This window comes from Arachis hypogaea, chromosome 14 (assembly GCF_003086295.3).
Source record: "Arachis hypogaea cultivar Tifrunner chromosome 14, arahy.Tifrunner.gnm2.J5K5, whole genome shotgun sequence".
Taxonomy (NCBI): Eukaryota; Viridiplantae; Streptophyta; class Magnoliopsida; order Fabales; family Fabaceae; genus Arachis; species Arachis hypogaea.
In genome coordinates, this window is record NC_092049.1 from 120,267,364 (window position 1) to 120,289,740 (window position 22,377).

General features: G+C 34.6%; 3 protein-coding genes across 5 annotated transcripts; 2 read left to right on the plus strand and 1 right to left on the minus strand.

Moving 5' to 3' along the window:
* The first annotated feature begins 5,046 nt into the window (after positions 1-5,046).
* Positions 5,047-7,441, plus strand: LOC112743868 (proteasome subunit alpha type-4). The gene is made up of 2 exons (XM_025793252.3): positions 5,047-5,342; positions 6,475-7,441. Exon 2 carries the CDS (start codon positions 6,508-6,510, stop codon positions 7,258-7,260), a length of 753 nt encoding a protein of 250 aa, XP_025649037.1. The 5' UTR covers positions 5,047-5,342; positions 6,475-6,507; the 3' UTR covers positions 7,261-7,441.
* Positions 7,442-11,233: 3,792 nt separating this feature from the next.
* On the plus strand, positions 11,234-14,895 carry LOC112743870 (receptor-like protein kinase FERONIA). Its single transcript, XM_025793253.3, has one exon. It carries the CDS (start codon positions 11,874-11,876, stop codon positions 14,568-14,570), a length of 2,697 nt encoding a protein of 898 aa, XP_025649038.1. The 5' UTR covers positions 11,234-11,873; the 3' UTR covers positions 14,571-14,895.
* A 1,930-nt stretch (positions 14,896-16,825) lies between these two features.
* On the minus strand, positions 16,826-21,856 carry LOC112743871 (thioredoxin H-type). Of its 3 annotated transcripts, none has more exons than XM_025793255.3 (6): positions 21,766-21,856; positions 21,379-21,419; positions 19,850-19,939; positions 18,416-18,538; positions 17,411-17,533; positions 16,826-17,292 (listed from the first exon to the last, which is right to left on the minus strand). In XM_025793255.3, exons 3-6 carry the CDS (start codon positions 19,868-19,870, stop codon positions 17,143-17,145), a joined length of 417 nt encoding a protein of 138 aa, XP_025649040.1. In that variant the 5' UTR covers positions 19,871-19,939; positions 21,379-21,419; positions 21,766-21,856; the 3' UTR covers positions 16,826-17,142. The 3 variants fall into 3 exon arrangements, with proteins under 3 accessions (XP_025649040.1, XP_025649042.1, XP_025649039.1); XM_025793257.3 differs by having other exon boundaries at positions 21,497-21,844; XM_025793254.3 differs by lacking the exon at positions 21,766-21,856 and having other exon boundaries at positions 21,379-21,742.
* Between the last annotated feature and the right edge of the window lie 521 nt (positions 21,857-22,377).

The window sequence follows — 22,377 nt, forward strand, 5'->3', positions numbered from 1 at the left end:
TTGGGTAATTAGGATTTCTGTGGCATATAAACTAGAATTGAACTTAACCCTCTAATTGAAATCAAGTGACCAAGAAATTGGTGGTTGATAAAGGTTAGAGGAGACTAAAAAGGTCTAAGAAATTAAAGTTTAGTCACATATAGTTTGCCATGAATTGAATCTTGCATGATTAAAATAGTTAGTAAGAAAAGTTAATCCGAAAAATAAATATCTCTGAAACCTTAAATGTTTTCTCTCATATTATTCATACCAATTTACTGCTTGCTTTCTGATATTCTGAATTTACTGTTAATACTTTTGAATTCTCAAAATACCATTTTCTGTTTGTCTGACTAAGCCAATCACTCAATCATTGTTGCTTGATCCATCAATTCTCGTGGGATCAACCCTCATTCACTTGAGGTACTACTTGGTACAACCCGGTGCACTTGCCGGTTAGTTTGTGAGTTATAAATTTCGCACCAACAAGACCCAAATGGCGGCAATCCCGTACCGATAAATAATCTTAATTCGGTTGATTTTATGGTCACTCTGGAAAAACATGGCTGCTGTCATGCAAGCTACTGCTAATAGGTTGGGACGACAAGTTGGAAATGGTAATGGAGGCGGTAATGGACTTGGTGGTGGAGACAACCAAGGAATTAGAACTCATACAGCTGAAGCAAAGGTCGCTGATGTTTAGTTAGTGAGATAAAGAGATTCAAGAAGATTTTTGGTTGAAATGGATGAATAATTAGATTCTTAATGATAAACAATCAGAGAAGCATGATGGAAGTGGGTTAGATCATCAATATGGTGAAAAGTGTATAATCTTTAGATCCCAAAATTTGAATATAGATATTGAGATAAAACTAGAAGGACCCTATAATTGAATCTAAAGTTGAGCCTGAAACTTCTAGTAATCCTTAGACCCCGCCGAATATGATTTGGAGAAGTTACTCATTTGAAAAGAAGATTTATGAGTCTTGGATATAAATTTAAAGGTGTTACCTTGGTATCTGAGTATATTGAATATTTGAAAGTTGAAAGAGGTATAGTCCTTGATGGTCGAAACCTAATGATGACAAGTATATGGTGATTTTGATGGCTTCAGAACTGTTATGATGTGAAAGAGATATGGTTTGGGATGTGTTGTTAATATAGGTGAACGCGATTGATTCGAATTTACAGTTTGCTGCATTCCAAGATCAGCAGAGAATTGATGAACTAGGAGTTGAGGTAAAGAAAAGCTACTCTCACTTGTTTTTCTTTTAGTGATCAAAATTTTGAGGATAAATTTTTTTAAGGTGGGTAAGATATAAGATCTGAATAAATAATAAATAATTATTTAATAAATTAAAAGTGAGCTAAGGGTGTTAGAAATTTAAAATCTTTAGTTTGGAAAATTATTGGTGAAAATTTAACTTAGAAAATAGATTGAGCTCAAAAATATAATTTAATTGCGAAAAATACGTATCGGCGTTAAAATTAACTGTACCAGCTCAAGTCTGTCCGGTACTAGGGATGTCAATGGGGCAGGGCAGGGGCGGGGGATGCCTCCCTGCTCCCCATCCCCGCCCCATTCCCCGCCGTGGAGGAATATTGCTCCCCATCCCCATTCCCCACGGGGCCCCATTCCCCGCGGGGACCCCATTCCCCATCTACATAATAGTTCTAACTAATTATTAATTTCCATATGAATAGAGCTGCAAGTATCTATCTTATACAAAAACTGCAAGATTTTATACAAAAAGTCTAAATGATACGATGGTGACTTCTCTCGAAATAACGCAATAGGGGGACGCAACGACGAGTCAAAGGACAAAGCAGTGGACGAGGTAAGAGACGTGGCAACAGAGAGGAGAATGGACACGACGGCAGAGTTATGAAAAAGAGCGCCGCAAATAGAAATTACGACACGGTAAGGGTGATGGCACGGTGAGGTGTGACGATTCGGTGAGAAGGGTGACGAGGGGGTGGCTGCAGAGAGGTTAGATGGAGTATGGACAGCCTTAGGGATCTCTGAATTGAAGAAGGGTTATGCAAATAAAGATTAGGAGTTTTGGGTTTCTATATATGTGTGTGTGAGAAATGACTAAAAAACATATATGAGAAATAAGATAATTTAAGGAATTCATAAATTTCGGGGAATAGCGGGGATGGGGCGGGGATCCCCGCTCGGGTCCCCGCGCCTGCTTCGGGGGAATTTTGTCCCCCATCCCCATCCCCGCGGGGAAAATTCCCCACAATCGGATCCCCATTCGGGGCAGTCCCCGTAGGGATCCCCGCATCTCGGAGAATTTTGCCATCCCTATCCGGTACTGTATGTGAGAAAACTAAAACTGTAAAAATAATGAGAAAAATATTTAGAATAAAAATCCAAACACTTATCTTAAAGATTTTGGCTCAAGGTAGGACCAACGGACTAAAAATTATAACAAGACTCACCAAAATCTAAGCCCATGATATATAAACCCTAATACACCTAAATCACATTCATTCCCTCCCCCCTCCCCCCTCCCTCCATTTTAAGAGATATACGAAGAGAGGAAGAGAAGGAGAGTCATAATTTACTATTCACTTCACTCATTCAAATAAACTTTTCTCTCAATTCGGATCTCTAATTGACAATTCGTTTGCGGCTACACATTCGTTTTTGCTTCCTCTTCGTTTCCATCTAACTTTTGTGGTAAGAAATTTTGAAATTCTTCTCCCATTTTCTGTTTTTTCTTTGATTTTGTGTTTTTGAAAAGGGGTTTAATGTTAAAATTTTGCGATTTTGATACTTTAGTGAAAGCTCAAGCACAACGGAGTTTTAATCCAAGGTAGGGGTGTTCATGGCCCGGCCCGGCCCGAAGACCCGGCCCGGTCCCGAACCTTTTAGGGGCTAATTTAGTGTGATTTCATCGGGTCTAAGGTCAGGTAAGGGTCTCAAAAATAGACCCGGTCATTATTTCGGGTCGGGTCCGGGTCATAGCTCGGGTCACCCGAACTCGGCCCGGTGGCCCGGTTATCGTACACAATTAATATTTTGTGTTATTAGTGATGGATGATGATTATTCTTATGTGAAATTTAAGTATTGTAAACCTTAATATTTTGTGTTATTAGTCATTATAAGACTATAAGTTAATGTTTTATGTTTAAAACGCATAAGACTTTAGACTAATTCATAATATTGTCTTATTTGTATTGATTTAAATATTTGGTGTTATTAGACAATATTAGTATTGATTGTGGTTATGTTTTAATTTTAGAAAATGGTTGGTTCTTGTTATAATTTTTTAAGTGAATTTTACTATGTGAATTGTGAAATAATGATTGGACATTAGGTGATTTTTACATGTTGAAGACCCGGTTTTCACCCAATTTTTATCCGGTTTTCACCCGACCCGAAGATGCATAGGTTTCATCGGGTTTAAAGTCGGGTTAGGGTCATGAAATTAGGCTCGGTCTATATTTCGGGTCGGGTCTGGGTCAGGCCAAACCCGGTGTGGCCCGGCCCATGTACACCCCTAATCCAAGGTTAAGTAGTACAAGGTAATGGAACTCTTTCCCTTTACTTTTCTTAATTACATGCGAAAATCCTAACTTGAAAGTATTTAAATTGTTTAATTAGATTGATTAAGGATATTGGCGTGCTTGAGTTGAGTTGATTGTGCGGGTTTGACGTTTGGGTTGCTTGTGGAGCACTTGGTGAAAGTTTGGTGGTGCTAATTGAGGCTTAGGTCTATCCAAAAAAAAAATTCAAGAGTTAAAAAACCATCATCAATAAGGTACGAATTTTAGTTTCAGGTAAACACTATTTAAAATTATGTGAAAATTTAAGTTAAATGCCTCTATAATAGTATTGAATGAAATTAATTGGTATCGTGAATTATTGATAATTTAGTATAAATTGGATGGTAAGTTGAATAATAAAAAATATTAATTATTTTTTTTTGAGTTTAAAGAGAAAAGCACCCAACACATTGTTTAATGTTATAAATGTCAAATCCTTTAAACAAACCAAATGTTAATTGATTAAATTAATCTTCTAAACATTTGTTAAGAATAATAAATAAATGTTAGCAAAAGATTCATTTGCTTATATAAGACCTTCTCATCTTCATTTTGATTTGGGCAAGATATCATTATCATGGATGTTGATGCAAATTAAATGTAATTATACTTACTAATTATTCTAATCTCATAATTATTTGATGAATAATGCTACGTGTATACTAAAATCAGCTACCATAATTATTTGATATTGCAAGCAATATCTATCAAATAAATTCAGCCATTCTCTCTGAAAGATTGATAAAATTCTAACAACAATAAGATTCTACCATATCTTAATCATTGTTTAAGAATTAAGATTGTCTTTTTATTCTCAATTTTGATATTGTCTCAAATCATTTTGTAAAATAAAAAAGAAAAAATTAAAAATATTTTGATGCATCCAAAATTAAACTCATATAACAGTTTATATTATTTTTTTTAGTGTTAATATTATTTAATTATAAAATAACATAAAAATTTATAAATAATTATATATACAAAAATAATATTATAACAGTAAAAAATCATGCTAGTTTCTTAAAAATTATTTATTGGTTTTAAAAAAGTGTTTTACATTTTAAAAATTTGGTAACAAAAATACTTGTTTATCAAATAACTTTTTACTTATATAAAATTTTAACGGTTCCGCTATGTTACCAATAGCATATCTGCCAACTTCTGCCAACTCTTATTTATAATTGTGTTTCATGAAAGTGTGTCAGTGGATGTGTCTAATAAAAATGTCTTTTTTATAACTGTGTTTAATAGAAGTGTCTTTATAGATATATTTTCTGGATGTGTCTTTTTATATATGTATTTAAAATATATTAATTATTAGACACAGCCACGAACACACTTCTATAAAATACAATTATAAATAAGAATTGGCAGAAGTTGGCAGATAATATGTTGGTACCTTATATTTTTCCAAATTTTAAAATAAAATAATACAAAAGAGGAGGAGAACCGAACCGGACCGGCCCGGCCCGGTTTTAGAGGGTCACCGGTTCGAATTCTAAAAAAATACCTCTCTCCCCAAAACGGCGCCGTTTCAATTTTGGAACAGAAAGGTCCCCTCTCACTCCCCGATCAGAGACTCACCTCTACCTTCTCCATCGCCGAGTTACTCCCGTCGGCCAGAGGGTGCCGTCGCTGCCGGACTAGCCTCAACCGAGCCTCCTACTTCTCAGGTCGACATCGCTCACGTGCAAAGAACCCCCGGGCACGTTCGTTTTCTCGTCGGCGCTCTTCGTTTCTCCACCGCCGTCGTCCTCTTCTCGGCGTTTCGGTGGTTCGTTCTCTCCTTGGCATCTCTCCCTCTGTAAGCTCACTCTCTTCGCCCCTAGTTCACTGTTTCTTTGAATCATTTTTCTGAGAGAAATATTTTCTCAATTTATCTCTGAGTTAATTTTGTTTTGTTGATTGTTAATTTTCTGAGTTAATTGTTGATTGTTGTTAATTTTCTGGGTTAATAGAGTTGATTGTTGTTAATTTTCTGAATTAGCAAGGGCCTGTGTTTTTGTTTTGAGTAAACAGGGATCTGTTTTTGTTCCAAGTTAATAGAGTTGATTATTATTAAATTTCTGACTATTATTTGTCTTCTCCAACTCATGGTATATTTGTTTCAACTCTATCCTAAGATCTGTTATAACATCCTCTTCCTCATTCAATTGCGCTTCAAGCTCTTCGATTTTTCTTTGCTGATTAATTGACGCTCTCTTTGCTTCGGCTGTATGGTACTTTGTCTCTCTAAAACAAAAAATAAATGCAATATTTGAAAACAAATACGCAAAACTTATTCCTGAAGAACATTCACGTTTATAATCCGAGCCATTTAAGTAAACAATTCTTCTTTCGGTTATAGTTATTATCCCCCTAATTCATTAAACTTTTATGATTTTGGTTAGTAGGTGCAATCATCCAAATTTGAAGTATTTTTTGTCTTAAATTTGTCTCAAATTTGAAGTATTTGAAATTATATATTCAATTTTTAATAATGTTATTTTATAGCTAGGGAGAATGGAAATGGCGGGAAGTTAGTTTCTGGTTGAGGGAAGCTTGAACGACTGTTCTAACATAGATCACATTTATCTTGGGTAGAGTCCTTCACTAAAATACATACCTATACTCTAAAATTTCAAGATTTCAGGGTTCTCTTTTAATGTCAATGGAACACTTGTCTGTAGTAATGTTGATTGGATAAAAATACCCCTTGTAATTTTTTTCTCTTTCAAAAACCTTGATATTTTATTAATGCTTCATGATAATAAAAATTGGTATTCAGTTCATTGTCACTGCACTCATGTTTTGCATATGGTTTGCTATCTTTGTCTAGTCTTTGCTTTTAGCAGATCTTGTAGGTTTGCATAGAGAAAAGTATCAAAAGCTTAGATCTTTTGATTTTTGATTTTTCTGTTACTAAGAAATACATTATTGATTCCTCTCTTCTTTAGTGTTTCCTTTAAACTAGAAGTCAGGGAATCAAAATGTCGCGAAGATATGATAGCCGTACAACAATCTTCTCCCCTGAAGGACGTCTTTATCAAGTGGAGTATGCAATGGAGGCTATTGGAAATGCTGGTTCTGCCATAGGGATCTTATCAAAAGATGGTGTCGTGTTGGTTGGCGAAAAGAAGGTAACATCCAAGCTGCTGCAAACCTCTTCATCCACCGAGAAAATGTACAAGATTGATGATCATGTTGCATGTGCTGTTGCCGGGATAATGTCGGATGCCAACATCCTCATCAATACAGCTAGGGTCCAAGCACAACGCTACACATATGCCTACCAAGAGCCCATGCCTGTTGAACAGTTGGTTCAGTCTCTTTGTGATACTAAGCAAGGATACACCCAATTCGGTGGTCTTCGACCATTTGGGGTCTCATTCCTGTTTGCAGGTTGGGAAAAAAACTTTGGCTTTCAACTCTACATGAGTGATCCTAGTGGAAACTATGGCGGTTGGAAAGCAGGAGCTATCGGTGCAAACAACCAGGCGGCTCAGTCAATACTGAAACAGGACTACAAGGATGACATTACGAGGGAAGAAGCCGTGCAACTTGCATTGAAGGTATTAAGCAAGACTATGGACAGCACAAGCTTGACCTCAGAGAAGATAGAATTAGCAGAGGTTTTCCTCTCACCTTCTGGAAAGGTCAAGTATGAAGTTTGCTCCCCAGAGGCATTGAATAAACTATTGGTGAAGTTTGGGGTGACTCAACCAGCAACAGACACTGCCTAAGTGCCTAGTTTGCTCTGCTCTTCCATTTCTGATGCAGGTTTAATCAATGACGATGCTTTTATTTTTGTAATGCAAGTGACATTGTATTTGCTACACCTGTAATTGACTTTCAACACAGATTGATGATATTTGCTTTCTTGTTGTGGACCTATGATGATTTATTGAACTTTCAATTATGTTAGTTATTGTGTTGTATGACTTTAGTGTGTGAATTTGTGAAATTAAACTTGTTTTGGTATTTTAGTGTCTATTACTGGTTGAAAATAAGATAGAACCTTTTTAGTACACGGATTATGACTAGGATAGGTTGGTTTTTTAACGTTTAAAAACCAAAAAACCAAACCAATCCATTTCAATATGGTTTGGTTTGGTTAGCTTTGGACAAAAAAACTGAACCAAACCAATCCAATTGAATTCTATACGATTGGATCAGATTGTTTTTCCTACCAAAACCAAACTAAAGCGCACCACGGACACCAGTAGTACCATGCAGATGAACCACAATAAACTGAAAGGTCAGTGAATCATATTGTTTGCTATTTTCAATTTCTTAGCAGTCTATTTGGAAATTTCATAACCCTAGGTTTGCTATTTGGCATTCACTCTAAGATTATGTATCTGTCTAAGATACCAAGAGTCAGTTAGTGGTCACTAAATTAAGTTGTCACTTGTCAGTATCCTTAAGGATTGTTTCAGTCAAACATAGAACAAATAATTAAAGGGGCCTTCTACTATATAGACTAAAGTTGTATAAAAAGAGAATATAAATTCCTTTTATAGTTATTTTTTATTATTTTATTGCTGTTCAAAATATGGATCCTAGCTTTTTCAATCTCTCTTTTATTCCATAAAAAAAAAAGATATGTAAACTTACATCTTTACCATATAATTCACCATAATCAAAAGCTTAGCAATTCAATTATTATTTTTCCTTGGTCACTTGCATATTTTTTATGTCAACTAATGGTTAAAACATGCTTTGCTTTTCCATGCAGCAAGGTAATGTCATATTGTCATGCATTATTCCAAGGAAAGAAACTTAGGGTCCGTTTAAAAAATTTTAAAAGTTATTTTTTTGAGTTTTTAATTTATGAAATATAGTAATATTAATATTTGGTGTAATTTTTAAAATTAAATTGTAATTTTATAAAAAATTATTTAAGTATTTATGAACAATATTTTTAGAATTAAAAAATTAAATATAAAATAATTTATTTATAAATTATTTTTAATATAAATATTTATTGTTTAAATTATTTTTTTTTAGAAAATTAATTAAATTATTTATCTAAACTGACATTAAAATACAACACAAAAACAAAAACAAAGACAAAATATAAAAAGTCACTAGCACATGTGTGATATTTTGAGGACTAGGAGAGGTAATATGCTTTACACTTATACTCCCCTCAAAACCAATTAGAGAGAGGAAAAAAATAAAAAAATAAAAAAGTAAAACTCTAATGACCATATTGCCATTGCATATTCCAAATTTCTATAATCAGTTTTTGGTCATCGATGGAAAATATAGGCATAGAGAAGCTCATTCTACACTACAGCATTTGCCTATGTTTAAATCATGATAATGATTGGTTTATTTCACACTCTATAGTTTGGCTCAGCAGAATCGGGAAAAGCGCGTTTGATATTAAATAAACAAAAACAAAAACATAAAACGCGTCAAATGTCATGTCCTCCGCTGTTTTAGATACTGCCTTTTAGTTGTTCATCCAAAAACTGATTTGTCATCCAATCATGAATCATCCCAAGGGTCAAAATTGTCATTTCAATATGTTGGTGGTGAGTGGTGACCACTTCAATTCAACTAAGGTTAACAGACAACTAAAATACATTATTATTTTAAAAATATTTAATAACTAAAAAATTAGTTAAAAATATTCAAAATTTATGTTATTTAATATTTATTAATTATTGCTAAAATTAATAAATATTAAATAAGATAAATTTAAATTTTTTAGTTTTTTTAATATTATCGTTATTAATTATTAAAGTTTTATTAATTTAAGGATATAAATTAAGCATATTATAAAAAATATCTTATAAAAATTATTGTAACCTTTTTTTTTTACATTTTTAATGTATTGAATAATTAAAAATATTAAAAAATTTTATTATTATATTTTTAAAACGTGTGTTTAAGACATAAGTTAGTTAAATCGTAGTTATTAATTATTATTATTAATAGTAGTATTTAATTATCATCAGTATCATTTTTTTTTTTTTTTAATTATCATCAGTATCATTTAATATATATGCAAGAACCATGAAGGATTATAAATGGTGGTCGCAACCAGGGGTGGCAAGCGGGGAAGCCCGCCCCGCCCCACCCCGCCCCGCCAGAAGCCCGCCATTTGGCGGGCTGGCCCGCCCCGCCCCGCCTAGTGAGGCGGTCCCAGAATCCTAGCCCGTCCCGCCTAACGGCGGGCTGGCGGGCCGGCGGGCTAAGCCCGCCAAATATCCTCTTTTTTTTTTTTTTTTACTTTTAACTATTAAATAATATATATAAAGATATAAAAAAATCTCTTTTGTTTTTTACTTTTAACTATTATAATTTCTAAAAGTATAAACAAATTATAATTTTTGTATTCACAAACATTAAAGTCTTTGTAATTATAAATATTGTTTCCAAAGCAAAATAAACATAATCCAAAACATAATTAACAATATTGTCTCTAAAACAAAACAAACATAATCTAAAATACCCAATTTTCATCTTCATTCTCTTGTAAGTTGGGTTGAGGAAGTTGGGTTTTGGTAAAAAAAATTATAAAAATACCCCTTGCTAAAAAAAGACTAAGCCCGGCGGGGAAGCCCGCCCCGCCCCGCCAAAGCCCGCCAAAACCAGCGGTTTAAGCGGTGCGGGTTAAGCGGGCTTTTGCTATTTGGCGGTCCCAATTTTCCAGCCCGGCCCGCCTTTTTTGGCGGGTTACGCGGGCCGGCCCGGCGGGTTTAGGCCCGTTTGCCACCCCTAGTCGCAACTAACCATACCCACAAAAAGTCAAAACTATAGTGGAAGTAAGTGGTGAAAGTGCTGGAATAACTTGCAACAGTAACAACCAATTGTATAGACACTAGTGTTCACACAAACACATAAATGTGGAATTAATTTAGTTTTCATATACACAATAAATGAATAAATCAATTGTTCAGGAAAAACAATATACATATATTTAATTATGCGTGTGAAATCAATAAAAATAATTATATTTTATAATAACTATATAAATTATCATAAAAAATAAATGTAATTTAATAATTGTATAAAATATTTTATAATATCAAGACATCAAATTTAAACTTTGCACATATAATAAAATGCTAATTTGGCATTTATAAGTCAAGTAATATTCAATGATTATGTTAAATGATCATATTGGTATTAATTTTGAAAGGATATTAGCATTTAAATTTATATTATTATTATTATTATTATATTTTTTAGTATTTATTTTTGTCAATAATTACATAAAATAATAAGCTTATTAATAAAAGTAACAATATGAAAATATCAAATTAAATATGAATACAAAACATAAATAAATAACAATAGATTTTTTTTTCTTTTGTTGGTTTTCATTTCTCATGCATTCAAGTAGTATGAAAATTGTAGCATAAAATAAAATTTTCTTTTTAATATCTCTCCGTCCAAATTTAAGACCTTTTATTAAGTAATGTATGATACACTTTTTATTAATTAGACAAATCTTAAATTTTTATTTTATTATATTTTATAAAATTGTTAGAAAAAAATTTAAAAAGACAATTTATTAACTATGACTATTTCTCTATTAATTTTCAAATAAATTACATATATTTTCTTACAAGCCCGAAACTAAAACACATAACATGCTTTGTATATTACTCAACAAATTATTTAAACTTTTGTTGTTCACTCACCGCACCAAAAAATAAAAATAATAAAAATAAAAATAAATAATTATTTTCAGGAAAAAGGAATCTTAGTTCCCATATTTATTGCAGTTTTCTGTTTCATGTATTTTTCTTTCTCATTTCTCTTTCTTTCCCTTTCTCTTTCTCTGAACTCTAATTCCAACTGCAGCTCAAAACTCGCAACTCCAGATCGAATCCAACTTCCCTATATACCCGGAATCGTTCCGTTTTGACTCACCGAGTTGCCTCTTCAAGCTCTCTTCTCACTTCTCATGGCTTAAGGTAAACAAAACTTTCCACACTTTTCTTTCCCCATTCAATTCTCTTCATTAACACCATCATTTCCTTGATTATCTCACACCCTCTGATTCGTTTACCCCATTGTTCATTAATCCTAGCTCATGTAATCGAAATTCCATTTTTTTTCTCTCTCTTTCTTGGATCATACTCTGCTGATTCTGTAATCTTGGGGTTTTCAAGCTTATCATTTCCAACCACAACCCCCCACTTTCCTTTCCTGATCTGGGTGCTGTTAAAACTTGAACTTTTCCCATAAAAATTAGATCTTTTGTGCAAATTTAGTGTCTTTGTTTGATTTCCACTTCTGGGTGTGCGTGCTAGATCATAATCCAATAGAAATTGCTACAAGAAGGGACAAAAAGGAAAAAAAAAGGGTTGTCTTAGTTTCAGACTTAAGGGTCATGAGGAGCATCAATTGCTATGTTCCATTGTTTGTTTGCTTGTTGTTGTTAGGATTCTTAGATACTAAGGTTGTCCTAGGACAAAATTATAAGCCTGCAGATAACATTCTATTGAGTTGTGGTGGTCCTCAAACTAGTAAAGATTCTGATGGAAGGGTATGGCATAGTGATGTTGGTTCCAAGTTTGCATCATCCAAGGGAAACACCAGCACCTCGCCAGCGGCGACTCAGGACCCTGCTGTCCCTACTGTGCCATACATGAATGCCAGGGTGTTCCATTCGCCTTATACATACTCCTTTCCGGTGGCGTCCGGTTGGAAGTTCCTCCGGCTGTACTTCTACTCGGCGTCCTACAATGGACTCAATGCCAGCGATGCGCTGTTCTCGGTGACTTCGCCGTCCTATACCTTGCTCAGGAACTTCAGTGTGGCGCAAACCACACTGGCTCTGAATTATGTCTACATTGTGAAGGAGTACTGCATCAATGTTGATGGAGATACCTTGAATGTGACTTTCACTCCGTCGACCAACAAGTCGAACGCTTATGCGTTTGTTAATGGGATTGAGGTTGTGTCCATGCCTGATATTTATACTGAAACTGATGGTTCTACCATGATGGTGGGTACGAATTCTCCTATCACTGTTGACAACAGCACTGCACTTGAGACTCTCTATAGGTTGAATGTGGGTGGAAATGATATCTCGCCTTCCCAAGATACTGGTCTGTTTAGGTCTTGGTCTGATGATGTGCCCTACCTATTTGGGGCAGCGTTTGGTGTGACTGAGCCTGCTGATTCGTCAGTCAAGATTCGGTATCCTCCAGGCACACCAAGTTATATTGCTCCACTTGATGTCTACAGTACAGCCAGATCAATGGGGCCAACTCCGAACATCACCATTCAATACAACTTGACTTGGGTTTTCTCTATTGACTCTGGGTTTTCGTATATTGTGAGACTCCATTTTTGTGAGGGAACATCAGTTATAAACAAGGTCAATCAGAGAGTATTTGATATATTCCTCAATAATCAAACTGCTGAGCCCGCAGCTGATGTTATTGCGATTGCACAAGCAGAATATGGAACTTCATATACAAATGGAGTTGCAATTCATAAAGATTTTGCTGTGTTTGTTCCCAATGGAGAGCCACGCCAGGATCTGTGGCTTTCATTACAACCTGATAAAACTATGAAGCCCAACTATTATGATGCAATCTTGAATGGAGTGGAGATATTCAAAATTAGTGATGCTAATGGTAATCTGGCTGGGACAAATCCTATTCCTCCTCCACTGCAAGACAACATTGACCTGGCTTTGGTTAGGAGTCATCATGCTACATCGAAGAATCATACAGGAATAATTGCAGGAGGTGTTGCTGGAGGAATTGTTGTAGCACTTGTCATTGGACTATTTGCTTTTATTGTATCCCGTCGTCGCAGGCAAGGAAAGGAGCCTAGTTCAAGTGAAGGGCCATCCGGATGGCTTCCACTTTCTTTGTACGGCAATTCGCACTCTGCAGCTTCGGCCAAGACCAACACAACAGGAAGTTATGCGTCCTCTCTGCCATCGAACCTTTGTCGTCACTTCTCATTTGCTGAAATCAAGGCCGCCACGAACAACTTTGATGAGGCTTTGCTTCTTGGTGTGGGAGGATTTGGTAAGGTTTACAAAGGTGAAATCGATGGCGGGTCAACCAAAGTAGCAATCAAGCGTGGGAATCCATTGTCTGAGCAAGGAGTGCATGAGTTCCAAACCGAGATTGAAATGCTCTCTAAACTCCGCCACCGCCACCTTGTCTCACTGATTGGTTATTGTGAAGAAAACACTGAAATGATTCTTGTCTATGATTACATGGCCCATGGAACACTCAGGGAGCATCTATACAAGACACAGAAACCTCCATTGCCTTGGAAGCAAAGGCTTGAGATATGCATCGGAGCTGCTCGGGGTTTACACTATCTTCACACTGGTGCCAAACACACTATCATCCACCGTGATGTGAAGACAACAAACATCTTACTTGATGAGAAGTGGGTGGCCAAGGTCTCTGATTTCGGCTTGTCAAAAACCGGCCCAACATTGGATAACACACACGTAAGCACTGTCGTAAAGGGTAGTTTCGGATACTTGGATCCAGAATACTTCAGGAGGCAGCAGCTCACTGACAAATCCGATGTTTACTCATTTGGGGTGGTTCTCTTTGAGATACTCTGTGCTCGACCGGCTCTAAACCCGACCCTTGCCAAGGAGCAAGTGAGTCTAGCTGAGTGGGCGGCTCACTGCTACAGAAAAGGCAATCTTGACCAAATTGTGGATCCTTACCTCAAGGGCAAGATAGCTTTTGAATGCTTCAAGAAGTTTGCCGAGACTGCGATGAAGTGTGTGGCCGACCAAGGTATCGAGCGGCCGTCCATGGGCGATGTCTTGTGGAACCTCGAGTTTGCTTTGCAGCTGCAAGAAAGCGCCGAGGAGAGTGGCAAGGGATTCGCCGGAATACTCAACGAGGAGGAGCCGCTATGCTCGGATCCTAAAGGGAAGAAGGACTCTGATGCATTGCCAATGTATGATGGCAATACTGATTCAAGAAGCAGTGGCATGAGCATGAGCATTGGTGGTAGAAGCTTAGCAAGTGAAGACTCTGATGGATTAACACCAAGTGCTGTTTTCTCTCAGATCATGAATCCAAAGGGTCGTTAATTCCAAATCAAGAAACTGAAATTGAAGTTTAAATTCCAGGCACAAAAAAACTACTCAAGTTTAGTAGTTTTAATGTGTTGCTTTCTCATCTGTTAATTACACAATGAGTTCAAATTTGAAGGGCTTTTCGCTTTTCTTTTTTTTTTTTTCATGTTATTAATTTTCCTAATATTACTGCTATTCCTTTGTACTGTTGTATCTGATTTATTATTTATTATTATATGTTTAAGTTGTAATGCTGCCACTGCATCAAAGATTAACGAGCAAACATGTTGTAACGAGGTTGTTATTATCAATAACTTTAGAAGATCATTCCTATTATTTCCTACATGAGATTGTCTTGAAGACAATTAGTGACACTATACCAAAAATATTTTATTTTTGACACCATTATCTCAAGTGTTTTGAAATTTTTTTAACCATTACATCAAAAGTTGTATATTTGCTATAACATTTTTAGATTAAAATGTAGACACATTGTCTAATTTGTTATATATATTTGTAAGAACTATCTTATTCATACAAATATAAATTAGCTAAATGTGTATGTGCGAATTCATAGTGTATGACAATTAAATCTTATATTGTAAATTAAATTTTAAAAGTGATTTTATATTAAATAAAATACAACATTGGAAATAGGAGGATGAGCAAGCAAGTGGAGAACGTGTGTAAGAGTTAGATAGGAGGAATTATTATTTATTATTTTATTTTTTTTTTCAAAATTTTCCAACTTAACTTTGTATGGCAACATGTCATATCTGGCTAGTGTTAGGTGGACAGCTGTATTGTGGTGTACAAATAATCAAAAAGAAGGGATCAAATTCCATGATTACATTTTTTGAATGTGACACTTATTAGCACCGAACTCCCACTACCATATTTGTTTATTAATTTAGTGGACTATATAATATGTAGTAGAATATATATAATTGACATAAACAGCTTATCAACGTGTGTGTCTTTTTCCAGTATTCATACCGTATATTAATTGTTGTTTCTAGGTTGATTATGACACAAGTATGAACAAAGCATCAAGCATTTGACAAGAAGAAATCTTTTTTTGAATTTTGCATGAATATGATTGATTTGGTTGATAGCTAGTGTAGTGGTAGGCCTATTTATGCCACCTTAAATTTGGGGTGATACGCGGAAAAAAGCTGTATATGGTTAGTTGATTATGATTTTTGGAACAATAATATTGCTATTTGAGTACATATCTGTTTTATTTTAATAGAAAGATTTAAGTATAACATTAACTTTAGTATCTAAAATCTGATGACAAATCAGCTTCTGAAAATTAAAATATACTCTTCGGATTTTATTAGTGCCCATTTTTAATTATTCACTTGGTTTCAGAAGATAATTCAATTATAAAATAAAAAGTGAATTAGAAAATCAACAATACTACATGCGCACAAAAAAAAATCACCAATAAAACAATACATGTATTCATACATATATAGTGACTGATTTAATAGTTAATTTTTAGTTTGCACATAATACTTTTATTATCTAACAACGTTATCCTTTATAATACGGAATACTCTCAAGTTGATTAAAATATCAAATAATTGATTACATTATCTTTTGTAATTGTTTTTATGGCAATGAGATAGGCCCATTAGCCCCAAAAAAGGCATATGGCCCAATAAGGATCCAAGAGTCACTTTCTAAGTTCATCTCCCACTTGTTTTCTATATTTTTTTTTTGAGAAAATGATAAATAGGTCCTTAACCTTTTGATCCACAGACATTTAAGTCTTCGAAAATTTGAAAATACATTTAAATCCCTAATCTTTTTAAAACCTAAATATATTGATCCCTCATGTTCAGTTGGGTCTGTCAGACTCAACAGAAAAATCAAAACGTAACTCCCGTTGTACTGACTTGGTTGATACGGATGCACACGTGAGAATTTTTAAAATTGAACAAATTAAACTCAGAGATCGATATGTCCAAATTTTGAAGAGGTCAGGAACTTAAATGTCCGCAGACCAAAGAGTCAGGAATCGATTTGTTTTTTCTTTTTTTTTTTTTTTTGACTTAGGCATTGGATTTCTTACAAGTGAATGTAATTTTATATATTGCATTACCCAAAAAATAAAGATAATCTGTGTTTACCAATGTGACAAATAGTTATGACCAAAAAAATAAAATAAATAAAATAGTGAATAACACAAGTTTCTTGCCCCAAGACTAAAACCACACAAGAAATGAGGTTTAGTGCAGACAAAACCAAATGCCACCAATCAATTCAGCAGAAAGGGAACCACATTTCATTTAAATTTGACAACAAAGTCACAACAAATTTTGGTATTACCAATTAGCAAAACAAGCTTGTTACAATACAGCCACATTACTTTGAATCAGAGACAATTCAAATGAAACATCTATTTACACCCAAGAAGGAAAAATCTGAAGACATTCAAGTCACTGCAGAACATGTAGAAACATTCAGTCACTGGAAAAAACACCTAGATCACACTCAGTCTTGACCTCGAAGTTGTGACTTGCGAAAAGGAGAACGCACACGGCTTGTTTCTTACAAGAATCGATGAACAAAACAACAGTTACTGCCACTTTGGAACCGAATCGGTAATGGCAGCAATCTTCTTCTGCAGCTCTGGCTTGTTTGCTCCTACAAGTTTGTCAACTTGTTGTCCATTTTGAAAAAAGAAGAAAGTTGGCGTGGCTTTGATGTCCCATGTAGCGGCGAAGTCCTGCAACAACGAAAACCGTGTTTCAGTAGTGAAACTAACTGAAATTGGATGTATTTGCTAAACTTTAATTTCAAATTGATAATATGAAATAATAATGTTTAATGCCTTTGTCACTTACGCTTAGTTCATCCACATCGACTATTAAGAACACTATCGATGTGAATTTCTCAGATAACTCGCAGTAATACGGCGCAATCATTTTACAAGGACCACACCAAGTAGCACTGAAATTCAGGATCACCTGTTGAACATTGAGCTTCAGTATTAACTTTGAACCAAGAGAAAATAAATTTATATACTTCAAAAATTGAAAAGAGTGAGAAAATATGCTGAAATATCTGCAAACAATTTCATCATATATATTGTATCAGAAATGGGAGTGAGTTGTCTTTAAAGTAAGAAAATAAGTGTGTACACCTATCCTTATGGGGATGAAAATGGAAATAAAATTTCATATATCAGTTTTCATAATGTTTTCCAAATAAATCTAATGCCAAAAATAAAAACCCATTTTTACCCTCATATGGAATTGATGCATTTAACTTTAGAGATAAGATAAGTTTCAAGGAACTATATCCCAACTTCAAAGTGCATTTTATGTGCATGCGCGTCAAAGAGACATTAATGGAAGTTAGGGACAAATTCTACGCCACTACCAAACTAGCCAGCGCAAATTTAAGTTCGAAAAGAGAGAAGGTATCTTTAGCAAGGTGCAAAAATGGATCCTTAGATCTCCTACCCTAATATCGAAAATAGAACCTTGGGCACAAGGCCGCAGAAGGCTTCCGATTAACATGTAAAGCCCTTCCAAATTCTTGATGAAATTAAACAGCAGGGAATCAATGATAAAACTCACTATCAAATTTGAAATTAGACACTACCATGTCGATTAGCTTGTGACGCATAATTGCAACAGAATAGAAAAATTTTGCTTGATAATAAACTACATGCATTACAATAAACAAAACACAAAGTGTAGTGTGTCTCATTAATATGGAGCAAGCTTAAGAACTCTTTCCAAAGTTATTACAACTCAAAAATTTCTAAAAGCATTAGAAACACTATTTAGAATCAAGTGCAAAAGATACCTGTTACAACAAAGTAAATAAGGACGAAAACTTACAGTTTTGCCATCTCTCGTTGCTTCTTCCAACTTTTGCTCCCAAGCTTCGGTGCTGCTAATAAGTTTCACATTTCCAGAAGCTAACTCCACATGTTGATCAGAATGTGTATCCGTAGATTCATCCTACAAATATCAGAAACATGAGATCTTTTTTGTTAATTGACGGATCAATAAATGAGGTTAAATGATACACTAGAAAGCTCTAGCAGCATAAAGAACCACAAAATTTGCAAAGAAGTATACAACAATTGATCCTCATCCCATTAATTGCAGTCAATATGGATCAAACAACACCAAACTAAGTTCCCTAACATAAGTCATAATTGTGTATAATTTAAACCATTTGAATTTGAATCTCTTTTAAATTTTAATAGTTTCCTCTAAAGTCTTTTTTAGGTTTCCTTCTGTCTCTGGCTACATCCTACATGACTACCCATTATCGAATCCACCCATAACTAGAGCCTGAACAAACCTTCTTCTAGTATGCAAGTACCAACTAAGACCAGGAAAATTCTACTATCCCTATAATCAATGCTACCGAATATCCCTCTTCCATGCAATCATTCCTAATTCTATTTGGTTTAGTGTGTCTGCTCATCCATCAAAACATCCTCTTATCCAACACAATATTAAGTTTATATTAATGTTGGCTTTTTATCACCAACATAATTTGCAGACTTATCACATATATTTCTCTATTTTTCCTTTCTAGCCGCTATTAATGTGGAGGAAAGAAAACATCAAGAGGCTTGCAGCTGGAGTAGCCGATAAGAGAAGAGGAAGAATAATGTTGAGGAAATGAGCTATATTTAGAAATATCTGGCATAAAATAAGTATAAACACATCATCACCACATAAAATACAATGTTATAGGTTATCAACCATTCACCTCCGAGAAAATAAAAGTAAAAAATAAAATTGGTACATGATCTTCCTGACCTAACTGATAGCTATCTACAAGCTACAACAAGAAATTTGTTTTCGTTAGTTGCCTAGGCAGTGTAATCGGAACCATTGATCATTTCTAATATTTAGATCTTTTTGAACAGTTGAGAAAAATTAATATATTGCCCTTTTCTAATTCTTACATAGTTTTTCATCAGTTGTTACATCCTACTATTTTTTGTCCCCATTCTTGCTTATTACCCGTCTAACCTAACAGCTACAGATCCTATACAAGCAGGACGAATATTCGAGAGTTAATATCTCAATGCAGCTGGCAAATAAGTAGGTCTTGGACATACTAAAAAACCATAGTCAAACACTAACACTTTAAAGTTACAAGCACAGCATAGTTAGAACTTTTTGTAAGAATATGCTATATATCTTGAAGTAAACAGTGCATCACAGAAAACAGGAGAAAAGTTTCAGGCTTTTCAACTTTTGATCAGCATAGCAATGAAGAATCTCATTGATTTATCCTAATATTCTTACCTTATCCAAACAGTTCCCCATATAATTGTTCAAAAGCCACAAATTCTGAAGTTTGAGAGGAAATACCACCAATTTCTGCAGAACAAATTTCTGCAAGGCCATAAAAATAAAAGGAATTAAGAGAGGTACAGAGAACAATAGCCAACTCAAATGAATGTAACACTTTATTCGTTGGCTTCGAACCGGTGAGTTACCCCAAGGCCATAGTGAAAGCAAAATGCAAGCAACATAAGAAAATAAATTAGTAGTCTATAAGTGTTCACTTAAAAACAATATCAGGAATTAGCACACATCTGAAGAAGGATATATTAAAAACACAGGTTCAAGAAACAGAAAACTTATATTATTGGATGACTAAGCAGGAGCAAAAATCAAGTGAAGGAATGGAGCTAAACCAAAATAAATATAAAAACAATGTGCACAAGGGATTCCCCATCATCTATGGACTAGTGGCAGCTGGGGTTTCATAAACAGTACAAACTGTCACACACACCCAACTTAATGTTGTCGATCAGAACCTTCTCCCGCAGACCCAATCGGACAGGCGGTATTCTTTCGTCAGCCCAGTTTCTCTCATTCTTGTCTAGTGTATTAGACTCCATTGTAGGTCATTCAGAAGGTCTCCTTTTCTATTTTAGGGCATATAGCAACAACCATGACATGGTTTCCTCAAACTTGAAGGTTGAAAGCATGGTCTTGAACTAGCATGGGAGCTTGGGTATGCGTCTCAGGCTGTGGCTGCGGTGCTGCGCATGGTTCACTTGTTCAACCATCCTGAAGGTTGCGCTTGATCCCGACGTCAAAATCTCAGCGAAAAACCTCTACGAGTGTGACCAGAATGTGTCCAGGCAACATTTATTGCTTAGCACCAATATGGTTGCTGATTACATGGCTCACACAGGAGCAACTGATATCTCTTGACACCAAGCTGTGGCAAATGATGTCTCCAAGCTGAAAGAGCAAAACAACAACTACAACGGTGCGAACAAGAATAGCACCACAGCAATAAAAATTCCTTCATACCAAGAAGTGCTCCAAAGCTCTCAACCGAAATCGACTCCACCCTCACTCTTTCTCTCCCAAACATTCTCCCAGGCCTTTTTCCTTCCTCAAATCCTCTGAATTCTACTCTCACCCACCCACCCCCTGACCCCCTCCTTTAAGCTTCTTAAGGCTGATTTGGTTTGCTATGCTCTTTTGTGTTTCTTTCAGCATTTCTTGCCCCAAATAGATATGCACATGATCCAATTCTAAATTTCTAACGCATTAAGAACTCTATTAAGTGTTCCCAATATGCAAAGCACAGTTTCTTTTTCTCTTTTAAATTGCATAGGTTGCTCAGAACTCTGTGATTACAGAACAGACTTTCTATATCTGGAATTTAAAGTTGCAAGCTTTCCATAAATTTGCACATAATAAAGAGAACCCCACGAAAATCATGCATTAAAAGAAACAATAAATGACGAGAAAACAAGGGTTTATGTCTGCTATCGGACAAAAAAAATAGAGAAAAGGGACAATTAAATTACCTGAAACAATTGAAGGGTCTAAGTCTGAGATAGTTCAATTGCTGCAGATAGAAACACTGAAAGGGTTAAGGAACAGCAAATTGAATATTTAAAGGGGAATTTGAGAAACTATGACTACTTTTCGGAGAAGATAAGGAGCAAGAGTCTTGTGCTGGCGTGAATAAAATTGACGTTGTTTACTTGTTTTTGTTGACACATAAAAACAGAAACAGAAACCAAAAACCAAAATAAAGGGGGAAAAAACCAAAAAGAAAATAAACAATAAATAAATAATTAATAGGTTATTGATGAACAAACTACTTATTAATTCAGGTGAAATTGTTACTTCTGGTAATAAAACAGATTAAAAAGAAAAAAAAAAAAAGCTTTGAGTATCGTTATTTGTACATCTAGAATCTCCACACCCCGTAATACAGATGGGGAGAGGGTGTTAAGAGTGTAGAAAAATAACCCCTCTCTCTAATGGGCAAGAGAAATTAGGGTTCTTAATAATAATAATAATTTATCTAATTAAAGAAGAAAAAATATTGGTTAAGAAAATAAAATATTAAAATTATTTAAAGCATAATCTTTTATCATAAATTGGGGAAACAATATGGTTTTTAAAAGTTGTTTTTTAATCATTTTAATTATACAAAAAAAATAAATTTAAAATTTAACAAATGATACAAGTATACAACATTTCATTTTTTAAAGAAACAATTTATAAACACACAAGAACAGTAACTAACTCTGTGATCATGTGTGTCATTAATACACAAATTAAGAAATTAATTTCTTAATTATATATTAAATATATATTGAGAATCGTTTATGTAATTTAAGCTAAGGACAAAAATTGGATAACTCTAGTAGTAATTTATGGTTTTATAAAAAAAACATTTTAATTAAATGACAGTACAGAATATTTTAAACTCTAGTATATCAAATTAAACTCATAAATAACTAAATAAATGTCACAAGAGAAATAGTTTAAGAGACCAGGTTTTATTGAATTTT